Here is a 25,808-nt window from a genome sequence, read left to right as displayed (position 1 = left end):
GGGCCGGACGGCCGAACTCCCCCCGTTGTCCAAACATCCTTCCAGGTGAGGCGACCCTTCACCTGTGAATCTTCCGGGGTCGCCCGTTGTGTCCGCTGCTCCCGATGCGGCTCCTCTACACCGGTGACACCGGCTCCTCCGCAGTTGTGCGGGGTCGGGTTGTTTTTTCGGGGGGATCGATGTTATTGTTCCCATTTGTGGGAGGGGTGGGTTTTGGGGGTTGATGATCGGGATGCCGTTCCTTTTTATGCGGGGGTGGGGTGGGAGTTTGATGTTTCTCTCTGAACGACTTTCATGTTCTTTGTTCCGTGGCTCACTGGAGAAGAAAAAAAAACTCAGAGCTGTTTATGGATATCTGCTTTGATAATTAATTAACCTTTGAACTATCTGCTCCGAGCGGGATTTCCCGGTGTATAAACATTTTCATTCCGATTCCCATTCCCGTTGCGACGTGTCAACCCATCGCCTCCTCTTCTGCCAAGATGAGGCCACCCTCAGGGTCCAGGATCAGCACCTTATATTCCGTCTGGTTACCCTCCAACCTGACAGCATGAATATCGATTTCTCCTTCCGCCGAACACATCTCCCCCTCACCTCTCCCTCCCACTCCCTCTCTTCCTCTCTGACTTTTCACGTCCTCTCACCTGCTGAACACTTCTCTCTGGATCCACTGCTCCATCCCTTTCTCCTATTCTCCACTCTCCTCTCCTATTAGATTCTATTTTCTTCTGCTCTTGAGCTTTCCCACCTACCTGGCTTCACCTATCACCTTCCAGCTCGACATTTCCTCGCCCGCACCGATTTTATTCAGATATGTCCCTCATTCCATCTCAGTCCTCAGTTCAACTGGAAACGTCGACTGTTAACTCTTTTCGATAGTTGCTGCCCGGCCTGCTGAGTTCCGCCAGCATTTTGTTGGTGTTGCTCTGGATTTCCAGCATCTGCAGACTTTGTCGTGTTTGTGATTTACCTCTCCGTTGTCCCTCCCGCCTCCGGCCACTGGAGGCGCTGCACGGACCTCCGGCCACTGGAGGCGCTGCATTGACCTCCGGCCACTGGTGGCGCTGCATGGACCTCCGGCCACCGGTGGCGCTGCATTGACCTCCGACCACCGGGGGCGATGTGCAGACCTCCGTCCACGGGTGGTGCTGCGGCGAATATCCTGCTGAACGTCGGCCCGGTGCCCAGCACAGTTGTCGCCGGCGGTTCTGCTGTCGGGGAGGTGAGTAATGGAGTTTGTGTAAATCGGGGGTTTGCTGCAGTTGGAAAGGGCCGGGACCGAGTTCTGCCGGACGGCTGCAGGCTCCGGGCTGTCCGGTCCCGCAGCCCCGGTTTTAGCTTTGCGCCCGAGCCCGGGCTGTGGGATCAGTCAGTTGTGGTTCCCAGGCTGGGAGGGGGTTTGGGGTGAAGGGGATCTGTCTGTGTGTGGGTAGAGGTTACGGGTGGACTGTGGGTGTGGGGTGAGTGGTCGGAAAGATGTGGGACCCTAGGCCTGAAAGGGGGCGGTTGTTAGAAAGTGGGATGTCCTTTCAGCAGGGGTGCAGTGCTAATTGTTTTAGGTGCCGGAGCTGACAAAATCCTTGCCATTTCCTAGATCCTCTCTGTATATATGTCACACCCAGTTTGTGTACCTGCTGATTTCATGTACTGGACAACCTCCTTGCCCCATTCGAGTAATGAATAGGTAAACAAATTGAGTGTGGTATATATATATATATCTTATTATGTCAAAATCAGATTTATTATCACAGGCAATTGACGTGAAATTTGTTCGACAGCAACAGCAGTTGAATGCCGTACATAAATACATATTCTGGCATAGATAATAAATAAATAGAAAACTAAATCATTATGCATAATGAATAGATTGTTAAAAATGTGTAAAAACAGAAATGATGTTATTAAAAAGTGAGGTAGTGTCCAAAGCTTTCAAAGTCCATTCAGGAATCGGATGGCAGAAGGGAAGAAGCTGTTCCTGAATCGCTGAGTGTGTGCCTTCAGGCTTCTGTGTCTCCTACCTGATGGTAACAGTGAGAAAAGGGCATGCCCTGGGTGCTGGAGGCCCTTAATAATGGACGCTGCCTTTCTGAGACACCGCTCCCTGAACATGTCCTGGATACTTTGTAGGCTAGTACCCAAGATGGAGCTGACTGGATTTACAACCTTCTGCAGCTCCTCACGGTTCTGTGCAGTAGCCCCTCCGTACCAGACAGTGATGCAGCCTGTCCGAATGCTCCCCACAGTGCAGCTATAGAAGATTTTGAGCTTGTTTGTTGTCATGTCAAATCGCTTCAAACTCCTAATTAAGTATAGCTGCTATCTTACCTTCTTTATGACTACGTCAATATGCTGGGACAACCAACAGGAATTCTGCAGATGCTGGAAATTCAAGCAACACACATCAAAGTTGCTGGTGAATGCAGCAGACCAGGCAGTATCTCTAGGAAGAGGTACAGTCGACGTTTCAGGCCGAGTCCTGACGAAGGGTCTCGGCCTGAAACGTCAACTGTACCTCGTCCTAGAGATGCTGCCAGGCCTGCTGCGTTCACCAGCAACTTCAATATGCTGGGACCAGGTTAGATCCTCAGGGATCTTGATGCCCAGGAATTTAAAGCTACTCACTCTCTCCACTTATGATCACTCTATGATGATAGGTACGTGTTCCCCCGTCTTACTCTTCCTGAAGTCCACAATCAGCTCTTTCGTCTTACTGACATTGAGTGCCAGGTTGTTGCTGTGGCACCATTCCACTAGCTGGCATATCTCACTCCTGTACGCCCCCTCGTCACCACCTGAGATTCGACCAACAATGGTTGTATTGTGGGTAAATTTGTAAATGGTGTTTGAGCTGTGCCCAGCCACACAGTCATGTGTATCCAGAGAGTAGAGCGGTGGGCTAAGCACACACCCCTGAGGTGCGCCAGTGTTGATCGTCAGCGAAGAGGATATGTTATTACCAATCTGCACAGACTATGTTCTTCTGGTTAGGAAGATGAGAATACAATTACAGAGGCCCAGGTTCTGCAACTTCTCAATTAGGATAGTGGGAATGATGGTATTAAATGCGGAGCTGTAGTCGATGAACAGCAGCCTGACATAGCTGCTTGTGTTGTCCAGGTGGTCTAAAACCGTGTGAAGAGCCATGGAGATTGCATCTGCCGTTGACCTATTGTGACGACAGGCAAATTGCAGTGGGTCCAGGTCCTTGCTGAGGCGGGAGTTCATTTCAGTCATAACCAACCTCCCAAAGCATTTCATCACTGTCGATGTAAGTGCTACCGGGCAATAGTCCTTAAGGCAGCCCACATTCTTCTTCTTTGGCGCTGGTATAATGGTAAACCAAGATGAAAGAAATATATCAATTCCAGAGCTACACAGAAATATAGTGATAGTTAAAACATTAACAATAGTATAGCCTATCAGTACATTTCAGTGTGTAACTGGTACAATAAAACATATAATAATTTAATAATATGACAAAGTATTACTGAGTTGCACTCACTAATTTATCGTAAAATACAATTATCAAGCGAGTAAAGAAAAAGGCACTAATCATGTATTTTACCAATTTAAAAGTAATTACCTACTTACCAAACACCACCAATGAGAAGTTTCACAATAATTTCCACAAAGAGTCGGGCGTAATATGTGTTCGGGGGTCTGAAGCAACTCTTGTCCTGGTATCATCTGCTGATCTGATCTGTGGTACTGCAGCCATGTTGTGACATACGGCTCAGGATTCCACTGAACTAGAGGAGGTCTGTGTAGTTTAACAAACATAAGTGATGATACATGATCTATGAGAGTCCTTGAGTGTGTTGTTGTTATTATCAAGTTGATGTGACTGAATCCTCTCTCACACTCAGCAGTACTAATAGGAATAACTTGTGAACAGCTCAGTAATGGACGTAAATCTTGGGGGATGCGGCGTCCACGATCCTCCACATAATCTCTGAAGGCATTTATTACAGAGGAAGAAGAAAGCTTAAATCTCTTACAGAGAGATGATATTGCAGCTTCTCCATCATTCTCCATCAGACAGAAAGTACCGAAGCATCCGGGCTCACACGACAAGACTGCGTAACAGCTTCTTCCCCCAAGCCATCAGACTCCTCAATACCCAGAGTCTAGACTGACATTCACATCATTTATTATTATATTGTTATTTGTCCGCTACTGTGCCTATTGTCTTGTTTATAAATTATTGTACTGCCCTGCACTGTTTTTGCACACTTTATGTTGTCCTGTGCAGGGCTGTAGTCTAGTGCAGTTTTTTAATGTTTTTACGTAGTCTAGGGTAGCCTTGTGCAGTCTCACATAGTCTAGTGTAGTTTTGTGTTGTTTTATGTAGCACCAGGGTCCTGGAGAAACATTGTCTCGTTTTTACTGTGTACTGTACCCCCAGTTTATGGTTGAAATGACAAAAAGATACGACTTGCCTTGAAAAAAAAATATTAAGCAGTATTTCAGCAGGCCAGTTATCTTTATCAAGGACACACATTTCATTTGGCTGGGAATTAATACATACTTTGAGGTTTAGAAGTTTGAGAACCTTTCAAAGATGTTGCCGTGAACATAAGGTGCTACAAACTGTTTATAAGACGAGTAAGAAACTGTCGATAATTAATGGAGACAATTTTGTTGTTGCTTGTTAAGGTAATTTCTCCAAACTTCCCCTTTTCAACTGCCTCTTGAGCTTCTAGAGTTTTTGTACCAGGTTGGTCTTTCAGTCCATGCAGTGATCTTCTGATCCATTGGGTCAGTTTGTCTGCATAAACAGTCGTAGTAGTGTGTTTCTGTAAACACTCTGACAGTAAACCAAGTTCATGCAACGTGTCATACGTTAGAGCTCAGTCCAATAGAAACTGTCCTGAAGAATCTTTCCAACAGACCTTCATAGGTTTTTCTGTCACTCACAGATCCTGTTTCATTCTTCATTGCTTTTTCAAAGTGAAAACACAGTGCTTCATAATTTTGTCACACTGCTGAAACTGTTCGAAATGAGCTAGCCACACACCTGGTGCCCAGAACACGGCCTATTTTGCAAATTTGTTGTTCCAGTTGAGAGGCACATTCAGACAGTTCCTTTTGATTTAGAGGTGATCTACTGTAAACAGAATATAATTTGTCCATAAATGATTGAAAATGATTTATTCCGTGAACTTCTCTCACTGAATCACCTACTGCAAGTTCTAATATGTTATTAAGACCGTGCCAATTTGTCACATCAAGGTAATGTTCCTTGAGAATTGTAGCAACACCAGATTTGACACCAGGCATTATGTTCTCCCGATCACTAGCAAATGCTACAAGGTTCTGTTTCAAGTAAGAGTCATCAAACCCATGGTTCTTGAGACAATTCAGAAGATGCTTAACAATAGTTGCACCTTTCTGATCAGGCAGTTCAATTAGATCTAAAAACATAAAATGGGGATCACCTTCCTTATCACGTTTCAAATAAACTATTCGGGTGGTCTTAATGCTCAGGCTTGTTGATTGATCAATGAGAACAGAAAATTTGCCATTTTTTCTGTTTGATATGCTAGCAAATTTTCTTTTTCATATTAATGGCTACTGTTGAAGTCAGAAGTTTACATACACCATAGCCAAATACTCAGTTTTACACAATTCCTGACATTTAATCCAAGAAAACATTCCCAGTCTTATGTCAGTTAGGATCAGTACTTTATTTTAAGAATGTGAAATGTCAGAATAATAGTAGAGAGTGTAAAAGAGGTTTGCCAGGATATTGTCTAGATTAGAGGGCATGAGCTATAACGAGAGGTTGGACAAACTTGTGTTGTTTTCTCCAGGGCGGCGCAGGCTGGGGTGAGACTGGATGGACGTTTATAACATTACGAGTGGAATAGACAGATGGTATGTTTTTCCCGGAGGTTGAAATGTCTAACACATTTAAGGCGAGAAGAGATGTGAGCGGCAAGTTTGTTTCTTTCCACATGAATAGTGGGTAGCTGGAGTGCTCTGCCTGGGGTGATGGGAGACCCCACCAGTCACATGATCCCATTTGCCCCTGGCATTTAACTGCAGATATAACAAGCTCTTCGCGCATGCTCACAGTCTCCGGCTGGGTGGTGCTGAAGTGGATCTAATGTTGGCCGTGAACCCTGAACTGAGGGCCAATTACTCATTTAGTACCCAGTTATCTGGGCTCGTCAGAAATGTGTCGACTTCACTTAATCTGCATTGAACAATCCAAACCAGGAGCCCAGGCTGTCTATTTCCGCAGAATTGAAATGGGAGTCCCGCCAACAGCTCACGTGAGGCTGTGTGCCTCAGATCTGCCCTGCCCTCTGCTTTGTGACACAAGATCATGTGGTGTGTGCCCACAGTCCCTGGATTGGTGGTAATGCTTCCTCCATGTTGTGTTGGGGAAATCTGATGTTGGCCCCTGAGTCCCGTTAACTTCCCCTAACTCGCCTGGCTTCCTGAGGCTCCTCTCATTTGTCCTTGAGCTTTATGGCTGTTGTGTCTTCTCCCCGACTGGGGTGGGTGAGAAAGGAGAACGTCCCAGGCTGTGGGGATGTTTGATTTCACTGCCTGCTTTACTGAGGGACTGGGAAGTCCAGGGAGGAGAATGGTTTCTGTGATGTGCTGATCTGTATCCAAAGGTCCCTGCAGTTCCTCGCAGTCACAGGCAGAGTAGTTACCATACAAAGTGTGAAGAGTCCGGGTGGGAAACTTTCTATGGTGTGTTGATAAAAATTTGGTGAGGGTCAAAGAGCATATGCCAAAATTCTTATTGTTTATTCTAACTTTGTCATTTTAGGATCTTTTATACAGTAGTATGTGTGATTAATTCAATATCTGTGTATTGTTGGAGGATCATCAGTGATTGTCCTTGATCCCTTCTCCCACCTGGTTCCATCTGCTCATTCCTGCCCATCTTGTTCAACCTCTGCCCACTTTCCTAACCCCACTTCAGTGATGTATACCAACCATCTGGGCAACCTCGGCCAACCCTGTATCCCACCTCCTCAATGTTATATATCAGCAATCTTTCTTCTAACCTTGTCTTCATTGTGAAGTGTTCATTTACACTTTTGGCCTCACTGAGTTATTTCCAGAATCAGTTTTTGTTAGCTGGAATGCCAGAGGGTCATCAGGTTCCAGTTCTGTTGTGCATTGGTGTGGAGGTGCTAGTTGTGAACTGTGACTGGCTGACACACTGTAGCATTTTACTGGCAGCAAAGAGTACTGGGAGAGTTGGTGCTTGGGCTATAATCCTGTGATCTACATTCCAGGCATATGGAACTGTTGGTGTTTTGGTTTTGACTTTGGTTAGTGCTTCTACAGATGGGGCTGGATGGTCGTCCTTCTGCAATGAAGCAGAAATTTCGAGCAGCTGGACATTGGTTGTGGGGAAATCCCGGATTGCACTACCCAGTGTGAGATGTGGGGACGATGTGTGAGACTCTCAGGGTCGGTGAGTGGCAGATTCAGCTGTGTGACTCTGTGAGGTTGGGTCCTGGGATATCACAGTTTTTGATCCAGGTAAAATGGACCCGGGAATCGAGCTGCTTGGGCTTATGAGGTGCTGAGCGAGTATTTCTGTTCTGGGATCAGATGCTTGTTTCTGGCGTTCCTTTGGAAGCACTGACTGCTAATCTGAGGAGAGGATGAGTTCCCATTCCATCCTCACAGGGAGAAGCTGTGAGTAAATGGGCTGTTCCGTGTTTACAACAGTAGAACTGGACCCTTGAGTTTGGTGTTCAAACTGTATTTGGAAATCCCACCCACACCGCCCCCCCCTCCACTGTCACTTGTCTGTCACTCGGTGGGGAAATCAAGCAGAATCTGAAATTGCTGGAGATCTGCACTAAAAAATGAAAATGCTTGAAGTCATTCTGACGAAACGTTATTAACCTGAATTGTAAAGTTTGTTCCTCTCCCCACACCTATTCCTCACCAGCTGTGTGTTTCTGGAAATTCCAGTGTCTTTTCATTACATTCACCCTGGAATGGTTGATATTTCCTGAAATGGACCTGTTTTAATCTGGGAATGGAAATGGCTCGTTTTGTGATAGTAGAACAGTAAAGAAAGCACAACTTTTCTCTATAAATTATTCTGGTACCGATTTGTTATTCCTGGGAATGTGTTCAGTACCGTTGTTGATAACAAGGTTTATAAGAATAATTTCAGGAATAATCAGCTTTATGTACAGTATTGTTATGAACCAGCAGCAATAGATATGAAAATGAGTCAGGCTTTATAAACAAACAACAAAATTTATTAACCTCTGCTCAAAAACATAGAAAAGTAAACAAACGACGAACATAACTGGAAGTTAGCAGTTATGCGGCAATATCTAACAAACAGTCAAACTTAGAATCAGTTCTCATTGAAGCACAGTCTTAAAGCAGTAAATTCAAAAGTCCAAGTGATTTATACAATCATTAGGGAGAGACTTCCCCGAAACAACAATTCCTTCGAAGAAATGACAAATCTGTCAACCACAGCAGAGAGATGCCTTGTCAGACAAAATCACAAAGAAATAAAGTGTCTTAAAGAAACTGACCTTTTGGCTGGAGGGTGGTCACTGCACAAACTTTCCCGACCTTGCAGGGGTTTAACTCGAACGTGCATGCCACAGTTTCCCAAAAGAAGATACAAAAAGTTCGATCACTCCCAAATGGCTGAATATTAACTTTACCCAATCCTTTGGGTTCGAATAACACTGGTAATGTCTTCACTCTCCGATACTAGGCTGTGAGGGAACATTAAGCAGAAATTTTTGGTTTCCCTTTTTATTGTTAATGTGCTTCATTATCTTTCATGTTAAAGTTAGACCTGCAGTGAGAGATTTATTGGAAGAAAAACCCCAACTGGAAGCAAACTACGACTGAAGACGAGGGAACAGCAACAAGTGAACCAGCCCGAGGATTGAGAGCATCAACTGGAGAGAACCCATCTGACTCGGAGAATCCAGTGATTCAGTCAGGAGAAAGTTTGGTGAGTCTCATTTACTCAAACACTGGTCCTTTAGACATTGCATACCTGTACAAAGGAAGGTAAGAAATAGTTGGAGTGAGACTGAATGTGCCCAGATGAACCATTTATGCCTCTGTCAGACCCAGTTGCAATCACTCCAGGTCTGGTAATGTGCTGTCAGCAGCCCAGCCCTTTAAAACCACTCCAGTTCCCTCACTGATTACTCAGTTCAAGATCTTGCATCCTCTGAAGTAGATTTTGGTCAGCTCTGAGTGAAAGAGAGGGGAGTGTTTATACTGACCATCTTTGAAAAAAGTAATTGTTGAACTTGCTGCAAACTCTCTACCCATACCCTGTACTCTATCAACCAAATTATTGACGTAGATGACAAGTAGCAACGGGCGTAACCCCAGGGAACAACACTAAGCATGGGACTCGAGTCCAAGAAACAGCCTCTCATCATAACCCTCTGCTTCCTACCAATCATCTGTTTGCAGACCCTGGGGATCTGTGACAAGGTCAATGTTAACAGGAAGTTTTGTCAGTAATTAAGATGAAGAGAACTGTGGCCTCCTGAAGGGCCAGGCGAGCTGAGCTGTCTGACCCAGTGGACCAGATCCACCCTCTTTGACAACTTAATTTACCCCATGCCCATCCACCCAGGTCATGTTGCATCCGATAACCCACAGTGGCCCCACACCCTTCTTACCATTCGCCCCACACCGACACACAGACAGGTCCGCTTCATCCCCATCCACCCTCCCAGCTTGGGGACCCACAACAAAATGATCCTGCAAACCTGACTCAGGTACAAAACTAAAACCAGGGATGCAAGGCTGGAGAGCCCGGAGCCCCCAACTGTCCGGCTCGGTCCCAGCCCTTTCCCAATGCAATCGGCCCTCGATTTACACAGACCCCGGGATCAGTCCCTTCCTCACCACCACTTAAACAGGAGAAACACCAGCATTAGCTGGGGTTGACATTATATGGCGATTTGCAGTCGGTCCGCACCAGAGTCCTGTGATTGAGGGAGGTACAATTCCCATAGCAGGCAGTGATGCAGCCAGTCAGGATGCTCTCAATTGTGTCCCTGTAGAAAGTTCTTCGCACTTGGGGGCACATTCCAAACTCCTTCAATCGTCTGAGGTGAAAGTGGCACTGTTGTGCCTTTTTCCCCACACAGCCGGTACAGACCGTGTGAGATCCTTGAAGATGTGTATGCCAAGGAACTTAAAGCTGTTCACCCTCTCAATTCCAGATCCATTGATGTCAATAGGGGTTAGCCTGTCTCCATTCCTTCCGTAATCCACAACCAGCTTCTTTGTTCCTGTGACATCGAGGAAGTGGTTGTTTTCTTGACACCAGTCAGATGTTGGTCAAACTTCAAAGTCAGCAATCAAAAGATTGAGCATGGTGCTTCGAATGTGCTGAGCTGTGTATATCAAATGCAGGAAGCCAGATGAGCTCAGTGCATTGAATTATGATATTGTTACCATTACTGGGACTTGGTTGCCCCAACAGTCTGAGGGATTGAGAGAAATAAAGTTACAAAGACTATGCCAGAAACAAAGATTGATATACCAAGTGATTTTAACTTTCCATATATTGGCTGGGACTTCCATACTGTAAAAGGACTAGATGGGGTAGAGTTTGTCAAATGTGCTCTCAACCAGTAGAATTCCCGACATAGAAGTGTGCAATAAGCTATCAGGAAATGATCCAGCGCTAGTGACAGAAATTAGTGTATGGGAAGACTTTGTATCTAGTGATCATAATACCATGAGATTCCAAATAAATATGGAAAAAGAGAGGTCTGGACCACAAGTTGAGATTCTAACTTGGAGAAAGGTCAATTTTGATGGCATCAGAAAGGATCTGACAAGTGTGAACTGGGACAGGATGTTTCTGGCAAAGGATTACTTGGTAAGTGGGAGTTCTTCAGAAATGAAGTTTCGAGGGTGTAGAGCTTGTATGTGCCCGTCAAACTAAAAGTTGAAAGGTAATTGGTGCAGGGAACCTTTGCTTTCCTGAGATATTGAGGCCCTGGCTATTTTGTTTCTCTGAATGCATCAGGCTGTTGGGTGCAACCAAGAATCATTAGCGACTACAATATCATAATTCCATGCCCTGAGCTCATCTGACATTTCTTTTTCGTTGTCTTCAGTTTGTTTCTGAAAGCGTCCCAATGTTTTTTATTCTAATATTTGCCCTCTCTTTGGTTTCTACGTTGGCTTTGGCTTTTCATTTCAGCCACAGTTGTGTCCTCCTGCCTTTACAATGCTTCCAGTTCTTTGGGATGTATCTATCACTCAGCTCCGGAATTGCTCCCAGAGCAGCAATGGCTGGAGTTTCTGTCATTCCTACCAGTTTCCCTTCCAATCAAGTTTGGCCAGCTTCTCTGTCATAGAAACATGGAGAAGGTCAGTACAGAAACATGCCCACTCTGGACGATCAGAATGGTAATCTATATGAGGAGACAAAATAGATGGGGGCAATTTTAAATAGTATTTTTGCATCTGCATTTACTCAGGGGATGGTCACAGGGTCTATAGAAGTGAGGCAAAGCAGCATCAACTTCATGGACCCTGTACAGATTACAGAGGTGGAGGTGTTTGCTGTCTTAAGGAAAATTACCGTGGATAAATCACCAGGGCCTGACAAGTTGTTCCCTGGGACCCTGCGGAAGACAAGTGCAGAAATTGTCAGGGCCCAAGCACAAATATTTAAATCATCCTCAGTGACAGGTGAGGTACCGGAGGATTGGAGGACAGCCAATGTTGTTCCACTGTTCAAGAAAGGCTCTGAAAACAAACTAAGAATTTATACATTGGTGAGCTTGACATCAGTAGGGGAAAAGTTATTGGAACGTATGTGCAGGAACCAGATATACAATTATTTAGATAGATGTGGACTGATTAAGGATAGGTAGCATGGGTTTGTGCATGCTAGGTCATGTCTAACCAAATTTATCGAGCCTCACGAGGATGTTATCAGGAAAGTGGATGAAGGCAAGGCAGTAGATGTTGTCTACATGGACTTTAGCAAGACACTTGACAAAGTCTCATATGGGAGGTTGGTCAAGAAGGTTCAGTCACTCAGCATTCAAGATGAGATAGTAAATTGAATGAGACGCTGTCTTTGGGAGAAGCCAGAGTGTGGTAGCAGATGGTTGCCTCTCTGACGGGAGGCCTGTGACTAGTGGTGTGCCACAGAGATCAGTGCTGGATCTGTTGTTGTTTGTCATCTATTTCAGATATCTGGATGATAACATGGTTAACTGGATCAGCAAATTTGTGGATGACACCAATATTTGTGGTGTAGTGGACAGCAAGAAATACTCTCATGGCTTGCAGTGTGATCTGGACCTGCTGAAAAAATGGGTTGCGAAACGGAAAAAGGAATTTAATGCGGACAAGTGTGAAGTGTTGCATGTTGGTAGGAACAAGGTCTTACACAGTGACTGGTAGGGCTCTGAGGAGTGCTGCAGAAGAAAGGGATCTGGGAATTCAGGTCCATAATTCACTGAAAGTGGCGTCAGAGATAAATCAGGATGGAAATAACGATTTTGGCACATTGGCCTTCACAAATCAAAGTACTGAGTAGAAACATAGAAAATAGGTGCAGGAGTAGGCCATTCGGCCCTTCGAGCCTGCACCGCCATTATTTATGATCATGGCTGATCATCCAACTCAGAACACCGCCTCAGCCTTCCCTCCATACCCCCTGACCCCTGTAGCCACAAGGGCCATATCTAACTCCCTCTTAAATATAGCCAATGAACTGGCCTCAACTCTTTCCTGTGGCAGAGAATTCCACAGATTCACCACTCTCTGTGTGAAGAAGTTTTTCCTAATCTCAGTCCTAAAAGGCTTCCCCTCTATCCTCAAACTGTGACCCCTCGTTCTGGACTTCCCCAACATCGAGAACAATCTTCCTGCATCTAGCCTGTCCAATCCCTTTAGGATCTTATATGCTTCAATCAGATCCCCCCCTCAATCTTCTAAATTCCAACGAGTACAAGCCCAGTTCATCCAGTCTTTCTTCATATGAAAGTCCTGCCATCCCAGGAATCAATCTGGTGAACCTTCTCTGTACTCCCTCTATGGCAAGGATGTCTTTCCTCAGAATAGGGGACCAAAACTGCACACAATACTCCAGGTGTGGTCTCACCAAGGCCTTGTACAACTGCAGTAGTACCTCCCTGCTCCTATACTCAAATCCTCTTGCTATAAATGCCAGCATACCATTCGCCTTTTTCACCGCCTGCTGTACCTGCATGCCCACTTTCAATGACTGGTGTGTAATGATACCCAGATCTCGTTGCACCTCCCCTTTTCCTAATCGGCCACCATTCAGATAATAATCTGTTTTCCTATTTTTGCCACCAAAGTGGACAACTTCACATTTATCCACATTAAATTGCATCTGCCATGAATTTGCCCACTCACCCAACCTATCCAAGTCACCCTGCATCCTCTCAGCATCCTCCTCACAGCTAACACTGCCACCCAGCTTCGTGTCATCTGCAAACTTGGAGATGCTGCATTTAATTCCCTCATCCAAGTCATTAATATATATTGTAAACAACTGGGGTCCCAGCACTGAGCCTTGCGGTACCCCACTAGTCACCGCCTGCCATTCTGAAAAGGTCCCGTTTATTCCCACTCTTTGCTTCCTGTCTGCTAACCAACTCTCCACCCACACCAATACCTTACCCCCAATACCATGTGCTTTAAGTTTGCACACTAATCTCCTGTGTGGGACCTTGTCAAAAGCCTTATGAAAATCCAAATATACCACATCCACTGGTTCTCCCCTATCCACTCTACTAGTTACATCCTCAAAAAATTCTATGAGATTCGTCAGACATGATTTTCCTTTCACAAATCCATGCTGACTTTGTCCGATCATTTCACCGCTTTCCAAATGTGCTGTTATCACATCCTTGATAACTGACTCCAGCAGTTTCCCCACCACCGACGTTAGGCTAACCGGTCTATAATTCCCCGGTTTCTCTCTCCCTCCTTTTTTAAAAAGTGGAGTTACATTAGCCACCCTCCAATCCTCAGGAACTAGTCCAGAATCTAACGAGTTTTGAAAAATTATCACTAATGCATCCACTATTTCTTGGGCTACTTCCTTAAGCACCCTGGGATGCAGACCATCTGGCCCTGGGGATTTATCTGCCTTCAATCTCTTCAATTTACCTAACACCACTTCCCTACTAACATGTATTTCGCTCAGTTCCTCCATCTCACTGGACCCTCTGTCCCCTACTATTTCTGGAAGATTATTTATGTCCTCCTTAGTGAAGAGAGAACCAAAGTAATTATTCAATTGGTCTGCCATGTCCTTGCTCCCCATAATCAATTCACCTGTTTCTGTCTGCAGGGGACCTACATTTGTCTTTACCAGTCTTTTCCTTTTTACATATCCATAAAAGCTTTTACAGTCCGTTTTTATGTTGCCTGCCAGTTTTCTCTTATAATCTTTTTTCCCCTTCCTAATTAAGCCCTTTGTCCTCCTCTGCTGAACTCTGAATTTCTCCCAGTCCTCAGGTGAGCCACTTTCTCTGGCTAATTTGTATGCTGCTTCTTTGGAATTGATACTATCCCTAATTTCTCTTGTCAGCCATGGGTGCACTACCTTCCTTGATTTATTCTTTTGCCAAACTGGGATGAACATTTGTTGCAGTTCATCCATGCAACCTTTAAATGCTTGCCATTGCATATCCACCGTCAATCCTATAAGTGTCATTTGCCAGTCTATCTTAGCTAATTCACGTCTCATACCTTCAAAGTTACCCCTCTTTAAGTTCAGAACCTTTGTTTCTGAATTAACTATGTCACTCTCCATCTTAATGAAGAATTCCACCATATTATGGTCACTCTTACCCAAGGGGCCTCTCACAACAAGATTGCTAATTAACCCTTCCTCATTGCTCAAAACCCAGTCCAGAATAGCCTGCTCTCTAGTTGGTTCCTCGACATGTTGGTTCAAAAAACCATCCCTCATACATTCCAAGAAATCCTCTTCCTCAGCACCTTTACCAATTTGGTTCACCCAATCTACATGTAGATTGAAGTCACCCATTATAACTGCTGTTCCTTTATTGCACACATTTCTAATTTCCTGTTTAATACCATCTCCGACCTCACTACTACTGTTAGGTGGCCTGTACACAACTCCCACCAGTGTCTTCTGCCCTTTAGTGTTACGCAGCTCTACCCATATCGATTCCACATCTTCCCGGCTTATGTCCTTCCTTTCTATTGCGTTAATCTCTTCTTTAACCAGCAACGCCACCCCACCTCCCCTTCCTTCATGTCTATCCCTCCTGAATATTGAATATCCCTGAACGTTGAGCTCCCATCCCTGGTCACCCTGGAGCCATGCCTCTGTGATCCCAACTATATCATAATCATTAATAACAATCTGCACTTTCAATTCATCCACCTTATTACGAATGCTCCTTGCATTGACACACAAAGCCTTCAGGCGCTCTTTTACAACTCTCTTAGCCCTTATACAATTATGCTGAAAAGTAGCCCTTTTTAATGCTTGCCCTGGATTTGTAGGCCTGCCACTTTTACTTTTCTCCTTAGTACTTTTTGTTTCTACCCTCACTTTACACCCCTCTGCCTCTCTGCACTGGTTCCCATCCCCCTGTAGTGAACTAACCTCCTCACGCCTAGCCTCTTTAATTTGATTCCCACCCCCCAACCATTCTAGTACAGGAGATGGATGTCATATTAACATTGTACAAGATATTGGTGAGGCCTGATTTGGAGTATTGTGTACAGTTTTAGTCACCAACCTACAGGAAAGATGTAAAAGAAGTGGAAAGAGTTCAGAGAAAATTCACGAGGATGTTGTCACGTCTGGAGGAATTGGGTTATAAGGAAAGAATGAACGGGTCAGGACTATATTCCATAAGTCCATAAGACCATAAGACAAAGGAGCAGAAGTTGGCCATTCGGCCCATCGAGTCTGCTCCTCCATTTTATCATGAGCTGATCCATTCTCCCATTTAGTTCTACTCCCCCACCTTCTCACCATAACCTTTGATGCCCTGGCTACTCAGATACCTATCAATCTCTGCCTTAAATACACCCAATGACTTGGCCTCCACTGCTGCCCGTGGCAACAAATTGCATAGATTCACCACCCTCTGACTAAAAAAATTTCTTTGCATTTCTGTTCTGAATGAGCGCCCTTCAATCCTTAAGTCATGCCCTCTCGTACTAGACTCCCCCATCATGGGAAACAACTTTGCCACATCCACTCTGTCCATGCCTTTCAACATTCAAAATGTTTCTATGAGGTCTCCCCTCATTCTTCTAAACTCCTAGGAATACAGTCCAAGAGCGGACAAACGTTCCTCATATGTTAACCCTCTCATTCCCGGAATCATTCTGGTGAATCTTCTCTGTACACTCTCCAACGTCAGCACATTCCTTCTTAAATAAGGAGACCAAAACTGCCCACAGTACTCCAAGTGAGGTCTCACCAGCGCCTTATAGAGCCTCAACATCACATCCTTGCTCCTATACTCTATTCCTCTAGAAATGAATGCCAACATTGCATTCACCTTCTTCACCACCGACTCAACCTGGAGGTTAACTTTAAGGGAATCCTGTACAAGGACTCCCAAGTCCCGTTGCATCTCAGAACTTTGAATTCTTTCCCCATTTAAATAATAGTCTGCCCGTTTATTTTTTCTGCCAAAGTGCATAACCATACACTTTCCAACATTGTACTTCATTTGCCACTTCTCTGCCCATTCTTCCAATCTATCCAAGTCTCTCTGCAGACTCTCCGTTTCCTCAGCACTACTGGCCCCTCCACCTATCTTCGTATCGTCAGCAAACTTAGCCACAAAGCCGTCTGTTTCATAATCCAAATCGTTGATGTACAATGTAAAAAGAAGCGGTCCCAACACGGACCCCTGTGGAACAACACTGGTTACCGGCAGCCAACCAGAATAGGTTCCCTTTATTCCCACTCTCTGTTTCCTGCCAATCAGCCAACGCTCTATCCACATATGTAACTTTCCGGTAATTCCATGGGCTCTTATCTTGTTAAGTAGACTCTTGTGTGGCACCTTGTCAAAGGCCTTCTGAAAATCCAAATATACAACATCCACTGCATCTCCATTGTCCAGCCTACTGGTAATTTCCTCAAAAAATTGTAAAAGGTGTGTCAGGCAGGATTTTCCTTTAAGGAATCCATGCTGAGTTCTGCCTATCTTGTCATATGCCTCCAGGTACTCTGTAACCTCATCCTTGACAATCGACTCCAACAACTTCCCAACCACCGATGTCAAGCGAGCAGGTCTATAATTTCCTTTTTGCTTTCTTGCCCCCTTCTTAAATAGCGGAGTGACATTGCAATCTTTCAGTCCTCCGGAGCCATGCCAGAATCTATCGACTTTTGAAAGATCATCGCTAATGCCTCCGCAATCTCCACAGCTAAACAAAGGTTCTGAACCTAAAGAAGGGTAACTTTGAAGGTATGAGACGTGAATTAGCTAAGATAGACTGGCAACTGACACTTAAAGGATTGACGGTGGATATGCAATGGCAAGCATTTAAAGATAGCATGGATGAACTACAACAATTGTTCATCCCAGTTTGGCAAAAGAATAAATCAAGGAAGGTAGTGCACCCGTGGCTGACAAGAGAAATTAGGGATAGTATCAATTCCAAAGAAGAAGCATACAAATTAGCCAGAAAAAGTGGCTCACCTGAGGACTGGGAGAAATTCAGAGTTCAGCAGAGGAGGACAAAGGGCTTAATTAGGAAGGGGAAAAAAGGTTATGAGAGAAAACTGGCAGGGAACATAAAAAATCACTGTAAAAGCTTTTATAGATATGTGAAAAGAAAAAGATTGGTTAAGACAAATGTAGGTCCCCTACAGACAGAAACAGGTGAATTGATTATGGGGAGCAAGGACATGGCAGACCAATTGAATAATTACTTTGGTTCTGTCTTCACTTAGAAGGACATAAATAATCTTCCAGAAATAGTAGGGGACAGAGGGTCCAGTGAGATGGAGGAACTGAGCGAAATACATGTTAGTAGGGAAGTGGTGTTAGGTAAATTGAAGGGATTAAAGGCAGATAAATCCCCAGGGCCAGATGCTCTGCATCCCAGAGTGCTTAAGGAAGTAGCCTAAGAAATAGTGGATGCATCAGTGATAATTTTTCAAAACGCTTTAGATTCTGGACTAGTTCCTGAGGATTGGAGGGTGGCTAATGTAACCCCATTTTTTAAAAAAGGAGGGAGAGAGAAACCAGGGAATTATAGACCAGTTAGCCTAACATCAGTGATGGGGAAACTGCTAGAGTCAGTTATCAAAGATGTGATAACAGCACATTTGGAAAGCGGTGAAATCATCGGACAAAGTCAGCATGGATTTGTGAAAGGAAAATCATGTCTGACGAATCTCATAGAATTTTTTGAGGATGTAACTAGTAGAGTGGATAGGGGAGAACCAGTGGATGTGGTATATTTGGATTTTCAAAAGGCTTTTGACAAGGTCCCACACAGGAGATTAGTGTGCAAACTTAAAGCACACGGTATTGGGGGTAAGGTATTGATGTGGATAGAGAATTGGTTGGCAGACAGGAAGCAAAGAGTGAGAATAAACGGGACCATTTCAGAATGGCAGGCAGTGACTAGTGGGGTACCGCAAGGCTCAGTGCTGGGACCCCAGTTGTTTACAATATATATTAATGACTTGGATGAGGGAATTAAATGCAGCATCTCCAAGTTTGCGGATGACATGAAGCTGCGCGGTGTTAGCTGTGAGGAGGATGTTAAGAGGATGCAGGGTGACTTGGATAGGTTAGGTGAGTGGGCAAATTCATGGCAGATGCAATTTAATGTGGATAAATGTGAAGTTATCCACTTTGGTGGCAAAAACAGGAAGACAGATTATTATCTGAATGGTAGCCGATTAGGAAAAGGGGAGGTGCAACGAGACCTGGGTGTCATTATATACCAGTCATTGAAAGTGGGCATGCAGGTACAGCAGGCGGTGAAAAAGGCAAATGGTATGCTGGCATTCATAGCAAGAGGATTCAAGTACAGGAGCAGGGAGGTACTACTGCAGTTGTACAAGGCCTTGGTGAGACCACACCTGGAGTATTGTGTGCAGTTTTGGTCCCCTAATCTGAGGAAAGACATCCTTGCCATAGAGGGAGTACAGAGAAGGTTCACCAGATTGATTCCTGGGATGGCAGGACTTTCATATGAAGAAAGACTGGATGAACTAGGCTTATACTCGTTGGAATTTAGAAGATTGAGGGGGGATCTGATTGAAGCATATAAAATCCTGAAGGGATTGGACAGGCGAGATGCAGGAAGATTGTTCCCGATGTTGGGGAAGTCCAGAACGAGGGGTCACAGTTTGAAGATGAAGGGGAAGCCTTTTAGGACAGAGATTAGGAAAAACTTCTTCACACAGAGAGTGGTGAATCTGTGGAATTCTCTGCCACAGGAAAGAGTTGAGGCCAGTTCATTGGCTATATTTAAGAGAGAGTTAGATATAGCCCTTGTGGCTAAAGGGATCAGTGGCTATGGAGGGAAGGCTGGTACAGGGTTCTGAGTTGGATGATCAGCCATGATCATACTGAATGGCGGTGCAGGCTCGAAGGGCTGAATGGCCTACTCCTGCACCTATTTTCTATGTTTCTACTTCCTTCAGAACACGAGGGTGCATTCCATCTGGTCTGGGAGATTTATCTACCTTTAGACTATTCAGCTTCCTGAGTACTTTCTCTGTCGTAATTGAGACTGCGCACACTTCTCTTCCCTGCCACCCTTGAGTGTCCGGTATAATGCTGATGTCTTCCTCAGTGAAGACAGATGCAAAATACTCGTTCAGTTCCTCTGCCATCTCCTTATCTCCCATTACAATTTCTCCAGCATTATTTTCTATCGGTCCTATATGTACTCTCACCTATCTTTTACTCTTTATATACTTAAAAAAGCTTTTAATATCCTCTTTGATATTATTTGCTAGCTTCCTTTCATAGTTAATCTTTTCCCTCTTAATGACCTTCTTGGTTTCCTTTTGTAAGGTTTTAAAATCTTCCCAATCCTTTGTCTTCCCACTAATTTTTGCTTCCTTGTATGCCCTCTCCTTTGCTTTAACTTTGGCTTTGACTTCTCTTGACAACCATAGTTGCATCCTTTTACCAGTCGAAAATTTCTTCTTTTTTGGAATATACCTGTCTTGCACCTTCCTCACTTCTCGCATAAACTCCAGCCACTGCTGCTCTGCTGTCTTTCCCGCCAGTGTCCCTTTCCAGTCAACTTTGGCCAGTTCCTCTCTCATGTCACTGTAATTTCCTTTACTCCACTGAAATACCGACACATCAGATTTTGGCTTCTCTTTTTCAAATTTCACAGTGAACTCAATCATGTTATGATCACTGTCTCCTAAGGGTTCCTTCACCTCAATCTCTCTAATCACCTTCGGTTCATTACACAATACCCAATCCAGTACAGCCGATCCCCTAGTGGGCTGAACAACAAGCTCTTCTAAGAAGCCATCTCGCAGACATTGTACAAATTCTCTCTCTTGAGATCCAGTGCTGACCTGATTTTCCCAATCCACTCGCATGTTAAAATCCCCCACAATTATCATAACACTGCCCTTCTGACAAGCCTTTTCTATTTCCAGTTGTAATTTGTAGTCCACATCCCTGCAGCTGTTTGGAGGCCTATAAATAACTGCCATCAGGGTCCTTTTACCCCTGCGATTTCTTAGCTCAACCCATAAAGACTCTGCACCTTCCGATCCTATATCACCTCTCTCTAATGATTTAATATCATTTCTTACCAATAAAGCCACGCCTCCCCCTTTGCCTACCTTCCTATCCTTCCGATACACCGTGTATCCTTGGACGTTCAGCTCCCAGAGACATGCATCCTTTAGCCACGTCTCAGTGATGGCCACAATATCATACCTGCCAATCTGTACCTGTACGACAAGATCATCCACCTTGTTCCTTATGCTGCGTGCATTTAAGTACAACACCTTAAGACCAGTATTTGATACTTTTTGCTTTGATTTCACTGCAACTTTATTGCACTGCAACTCATCCCAATGGCTACAAATTTGCTCCATCACCTGCCTGTCTTTCCTGACATCTTTACTGCTCACTATCTTAGATTTATTTCTGTTTTCCCCTTCCTCCGCTCTGTCATTCCGGTTCCCATCCCCCTGCCAAATTAGTTTAAACCCTCCCTGACAGCTCTGTTAAACTTTCCCACCAGGATATTGGTCCCCTTCGGGTTCAGGTGTAACCTGTCCTTTTTGAACAGGTCATACTTCCCCCAGAAGAGATCCCAGTGATCCAAGAATCTGAAGCCCTGCCCCCTGCACCAGTCTCTCAGCCACGCATTCATCTGCCTGATCCTACTATTCTTGCCCTCGCTAGCTCGTGGCACAGGTAGCAATCCCGAGATTACTACCCTGAAGGTCCTGCTTCTCAGCTTCCTTCCTAACTCCTGGAAATCTCTCTTCAGGACCTCCTCCTTTGTCCTATCTATGTCATTGGTACCAACATGTACCAAGACTACTGGCTGCTCACCCTCCCCCTTCAGAATATTCAGGACCCAATCCGAGACATCCCGTACCCTGGCACCTGGGAGGCAACGCACCATGCGGGTATCTCTATCAGGCTCACAGAATCTCCTGTCTGTTCCCCTGACTATGGAATCCCCTACGACTACTGCATTTCTCTTCTCCCTCTTTCTCTCCTGCACAACAGCGCCAAGCTCAGTGCCAGAGACCCCGGTCACCATGGGCATCCCCTGTCAGGTCATCCCCCTCAAAAGCATCCAGAACAAGATGTTTGTTGCTGATATTTGTTCCTTGGAATATAAATGATTGAGGGGAGGTTTGATGGAGGTGTACCAAAATTATGAGGATTATAGATGGGGTAAATGCAAGCTGGCTTTTTCCACTGAGATTGGATGAGACTACAACCAGAGGCCATGGATTAAGTGTGAAAGGTGAAATTTTAAGGGGAACATGATGGGAAACTTCTTCACACAGACGAACATCCGCATGTGGAATGAACAGCCCGTACAATTGGTGAATGCAAGCTCAATTTCATCATTTAAGAGGTTTATGTAGGTACCTGGATGGTAGGGATATGTGAGTAGAAAGTTTAAATAGTTCAGCACAAACTTGATAGGCCGAAGGGTCTCTTTCTGTGTTGGACTTTTCTATGACTGTGACAAGAACCTAAAATAATACTAATATTCACTCTAATTCCTTTTAACAGCTGTGCAGACCAACCATACATCTGAGTCGGAGTCATTTACATGGTGTTAAAACTGTGGCACTTTAAATTAACAGAACATAAAAGAAAATCCCAGCTGTACGTCAACAAAGGCTATTTGTGTGAGAGTGTTTCAGTTACTGTGGGGCCAGGCACCCATGCAGCTCAGTGGGAACAGGGAATAATACCAATGGAGAGAGTCAAACTGAGCCAGGTCACAGACTGGAGATGGCAGAAATGCCCCATTCTCATAGAGACAGAAAGAGCATCAGAGAATTTGATGGTCATTCCATATACCAGCACTGTGCCCAGTTAGAAGATGATTTCTCTCTCCAAATTGGGTTGAAATTCACTGTAACAGTGTGATGCCAGATCACACCTTGACAACTCAAGTGATCTCATCTGAAATGTTGTCCTTCACCTATTGATGGATTTTGTAAATCTTTTTACAGGTTAAAAACGACGAGGAATTTGTCTACGGGAATCTTGAACACAACACGCCAGTTTTGCTGTCTCTGTCCAGATATTTAAGAAGTGGAGCAAGGGATTCATTCGATCATCCTTCCTGCTCAGACTGTGGGGAGGGATTCACTTGATCATCTGACCAACTGGCACGCCCGTCATTTTACACAGGGGTGAACCCATTCATCTGCTCAGACAGCAGGAATGGATTCACTCGGTCATCTCAACTGAAGGTGCATCAGCAATTTCACACTGGGCAAGGCCATTCACCTGTTCTGTGGGTGAGAAGGGATTCAATCGGTCTTCCCACCTGTGGATGCACCAGTCAGTTCACACTGGGCAGAGGCGGGTCATCTGCTGAATTTGTGGGGAAGGATTCACTTGGTTATCTGACCTAATGGCTCACCAACGAGTTCACACTGGGGATCGGCTGTTCACCTGCGCGGACTGTGGGAAGGGATTCACTTACTCTTCTAAACTGAAGGTACATCAGCGAGTTCACACTGGGGAGAGGCCATTCACCTGCTCAGACTGTGGGAAGGGATTCAGTTCGTCATCTCAACTGAAGGTACATCAGCGAGTTCACACTGGGGAGAGGCCGTTCACCTGCTCAGACTGTGGGAAGGGATTCAGTTTGTCATTTCAACTGCTGAGACACCAGTCAGTTCACACCAGAGAGTGGCCATTCACCTGCTCAGACTGTGGGAAGGGATTCATTTCGTCATCTAAACTGAAGGTACATCAGCGAGTTCATACAGGGGAGAGGCCGTTCACCTGCTCAGACTGTGGGAAGAGTTACACTCAGTCATCTGACCTAATGGGACACCAGAGAGTTCACACCGGGGAGTGGCCGTTCACCTGCTCAGACTGTGGGAAGGGATTCATTTCAGCATCTAAACTGAAGGTACATCAGCGAGTTCACACTAGGGAGCGGCCGTTCACCTGCTCAGACTGTGGAAAGGGATTCACGCGGTCATCTAAATTGAAGGTACATCAGAGACTTCACACTGGAGAGAGGCCATTCACTTGCTTAGACTGCGGAAAGGGATTTACTTCCTCATCTCAACTGAAGGTACATCAGCACGTTCACACTGGAGAGAGGCCGTTCACTTGCTCAGTCTGTGGGAAGACATTCACTTTGTCACCTCACCTACTAAGACACCAGTTAGTTCATACCGGGGCGTGGCCATTCACCTGCTCAGTCTGTGGGAAAGGATTCACTGAATTATCCTCCCTACAGAGACACCAGTCAGTTCACACTGGGAAGTGGCAGTTCACCTGCTCAGTCTGTGGCAAGGGATTCAATCGGTCATCTCACCTCGTGACACACCAGTCAGCCCACACAGGGGAATGGCCATTCACCTGCTCAGACTGTGGGAAGGGATTCATTTTGTCATCTCAACTGAAGATACATCAGCGATTTCATACTGGGGAGAGGCCGTTCACCTGCTCAGACTGTGGGAAGGGATTTACTATGTCATCTCATCTGAAGGTACATCAGCGAGTTCACACTGGGGAGAGGCCGTTCACCTGCTCAGTATGTGGGAAGGGATTCACTCGGTCATGTCAACTACAGAGACATCAGCGAGTTCACACTGGATAGAGGCCGATCTCCTGCTCAGACTTTGGGAGGAGATTCTCCTAGCCAAATCAACCAAATGTGTATCATTGAGTTCACACTGGGGAGAGGCCGTTCACCTGCTCTGACTGTGGGAAGCGATTCACTTAGTCATCTAACCTTATATAACCCCCGCTTCGGCTAGCTGCTTAATATAGGGGCTGATAGTCCCTCAGCCTGGCCAAACTTAAGAAATCTTGTTTTGGTGGATGCTGTGTGATGTGTTCCCTGTTACAAATCAGTACCCCAAAATAACAAACAGTAAACAATATGTGATTAAGTGATTGAGCTTTATAATTCTTACTTTGACTATGTGGTTAGTGAAGTAAACAAAAAAAGATAAAAGGGCCCACTCTCTCCATTCGTGTCTTCTCATCTCTCCCTGACAAAAGACCATGAAAATCTCTCTTCCAGACTCACAAGAAAGAACACTTCTGTCATTGGATAACCCTGTACTCCAAAACCCTGTTATCTCTAGTTGTAACCTAAACATTGCTGCTACAGAGAAACCATTACCTCAGCAGTGAAACGTTACAGAGAGATCGTTACATTAGCTGTGAAACCTTACAGCTTGTGACGCACTACCGGGTTCACACTGGGGAGAAAGTTTCAATAAGCTGCATGCTGGATATTTGTCCATCACCGTTGCTGATTGCAATTTCGAGAGTGACTGTCGGTGCTGAACTCTGCAATTATTGCTGCTGCTCACCACACCCAGTTCTGCACCCTGGTCACTGGGCATGGGAGGAGTTTCTTCTGCAGCCTATTCACCTTTAATGGGACTGGAGTTTAATATTCTGGATAAGAGACAAATAAATCAGTTCTATTTTAAACTCTGTCTATGGTACTTAGTGAATTTATAACACAGCTAGTGTACAGTAGAGAGTCAACTCAGGCCGGCTGGACCCTGCCAGTGATTCAGTTCCACAACAGTCCTTTTCAATCCTCCCCTGTTGTTCATCTCTCACTCTCCCTGTGGTGATGAGTTCAAAACAGTCACCACTCTGTGGGTGAAGAGGATTCCGTTGAACTTTCTGCAGACTGAAGAAGTCGAGGAGAAGGGAATCAGCAGCGGGGCATGGCAACGAATGACAGAGTAGCAACATTTGGAAACTGATTGACAGAGAAAATCTTTTGGTTGTCTATCTGATGACACAAACAATGCCTGTGGTGAGGTGCTCCACTGGTCGAGGAGTATGTGTGTTGGGAATGGTTTTATTTATTGAGGGAGTTGTTCCTGCTTGTTTATCCTGTAATATTATATCCAGATGGTTATTATGGATTATCCTATCTGTAATAATGTATTGATTACCAAATAATTTGTAAGATTTTGACTATAAAACTGGATCAGGCTTGAATTTATGGTGCCTTTATGAAGTGATGGAGGGCATTCATGAGTTTGAATTTTAAAGCAAGATTTTGGTGAATGATATTTGCCACTTGATTGTACCTTTGTAAGTTAACACATTGAGTTAAAC

The 25,808-nt window shown here is 44.8% G+C and overlaps 1 protein-coding gene across 2 annotated transcripts; it reads left to right on the top strand.

Annotated features, from left to right (window-relative positions):
- The first annotated feature begins 1,139 nt into the window (after window positions 1-1,139).
- On the top strand, window positions 1,140-25,808 carry LOC140206943 (uncharacterized). 2 transcript variants are annotated; one of them, XM_072275242.1, is made up of 3 exons: window positions 1,140-1,222; window positions 8,804-8,971; window positions 22,703-25,808. In XM_072275242.1, exon 3 carries the CDS (start codon window positions 23,110-23,112, stop codon window positions 24,313-24,315), a length of 1,206 nt encoding a protein of 401 aa, XP_072131343.1. In that variant the 5' UTR covers window positions 1,140-1,222; window positions 8,804-8,971; window positions 22,703-23,109; the 3' UTR covers window positions 24,316-25,808. The 2 variants fall into 2 exon arrangements, with proteins under 2 accessions (XP_072131343.1, XP_072131344.1); XM_072275243.1 differs by lacking the exon at window positions 1,140-1,222 and adding an exon at window positions 5,812-5,877.

The sequence above is a fragment of the Mobula birostris genome, chromosome 13, assembly GCF_030028105.1.
Source record: "Mobula birostris isolate sMobBir1 chromosome 13, sMobBir1.hap1, whole genome shotgun sequence".
In the NCBI taxonomy this organism is placed as follows: domain Eukaryota; kingdom Metazoa; phylum Chordata; class Chondrichthyes; order Myliobatiformes; family Myliobatidae; genus Mobula; species Mobula birostris.
The sequence above is the reverse complement of the archived record's forward strand: the minus strand, read 5'-3'. Positions and strand labels throughout refer to the sequence as shown.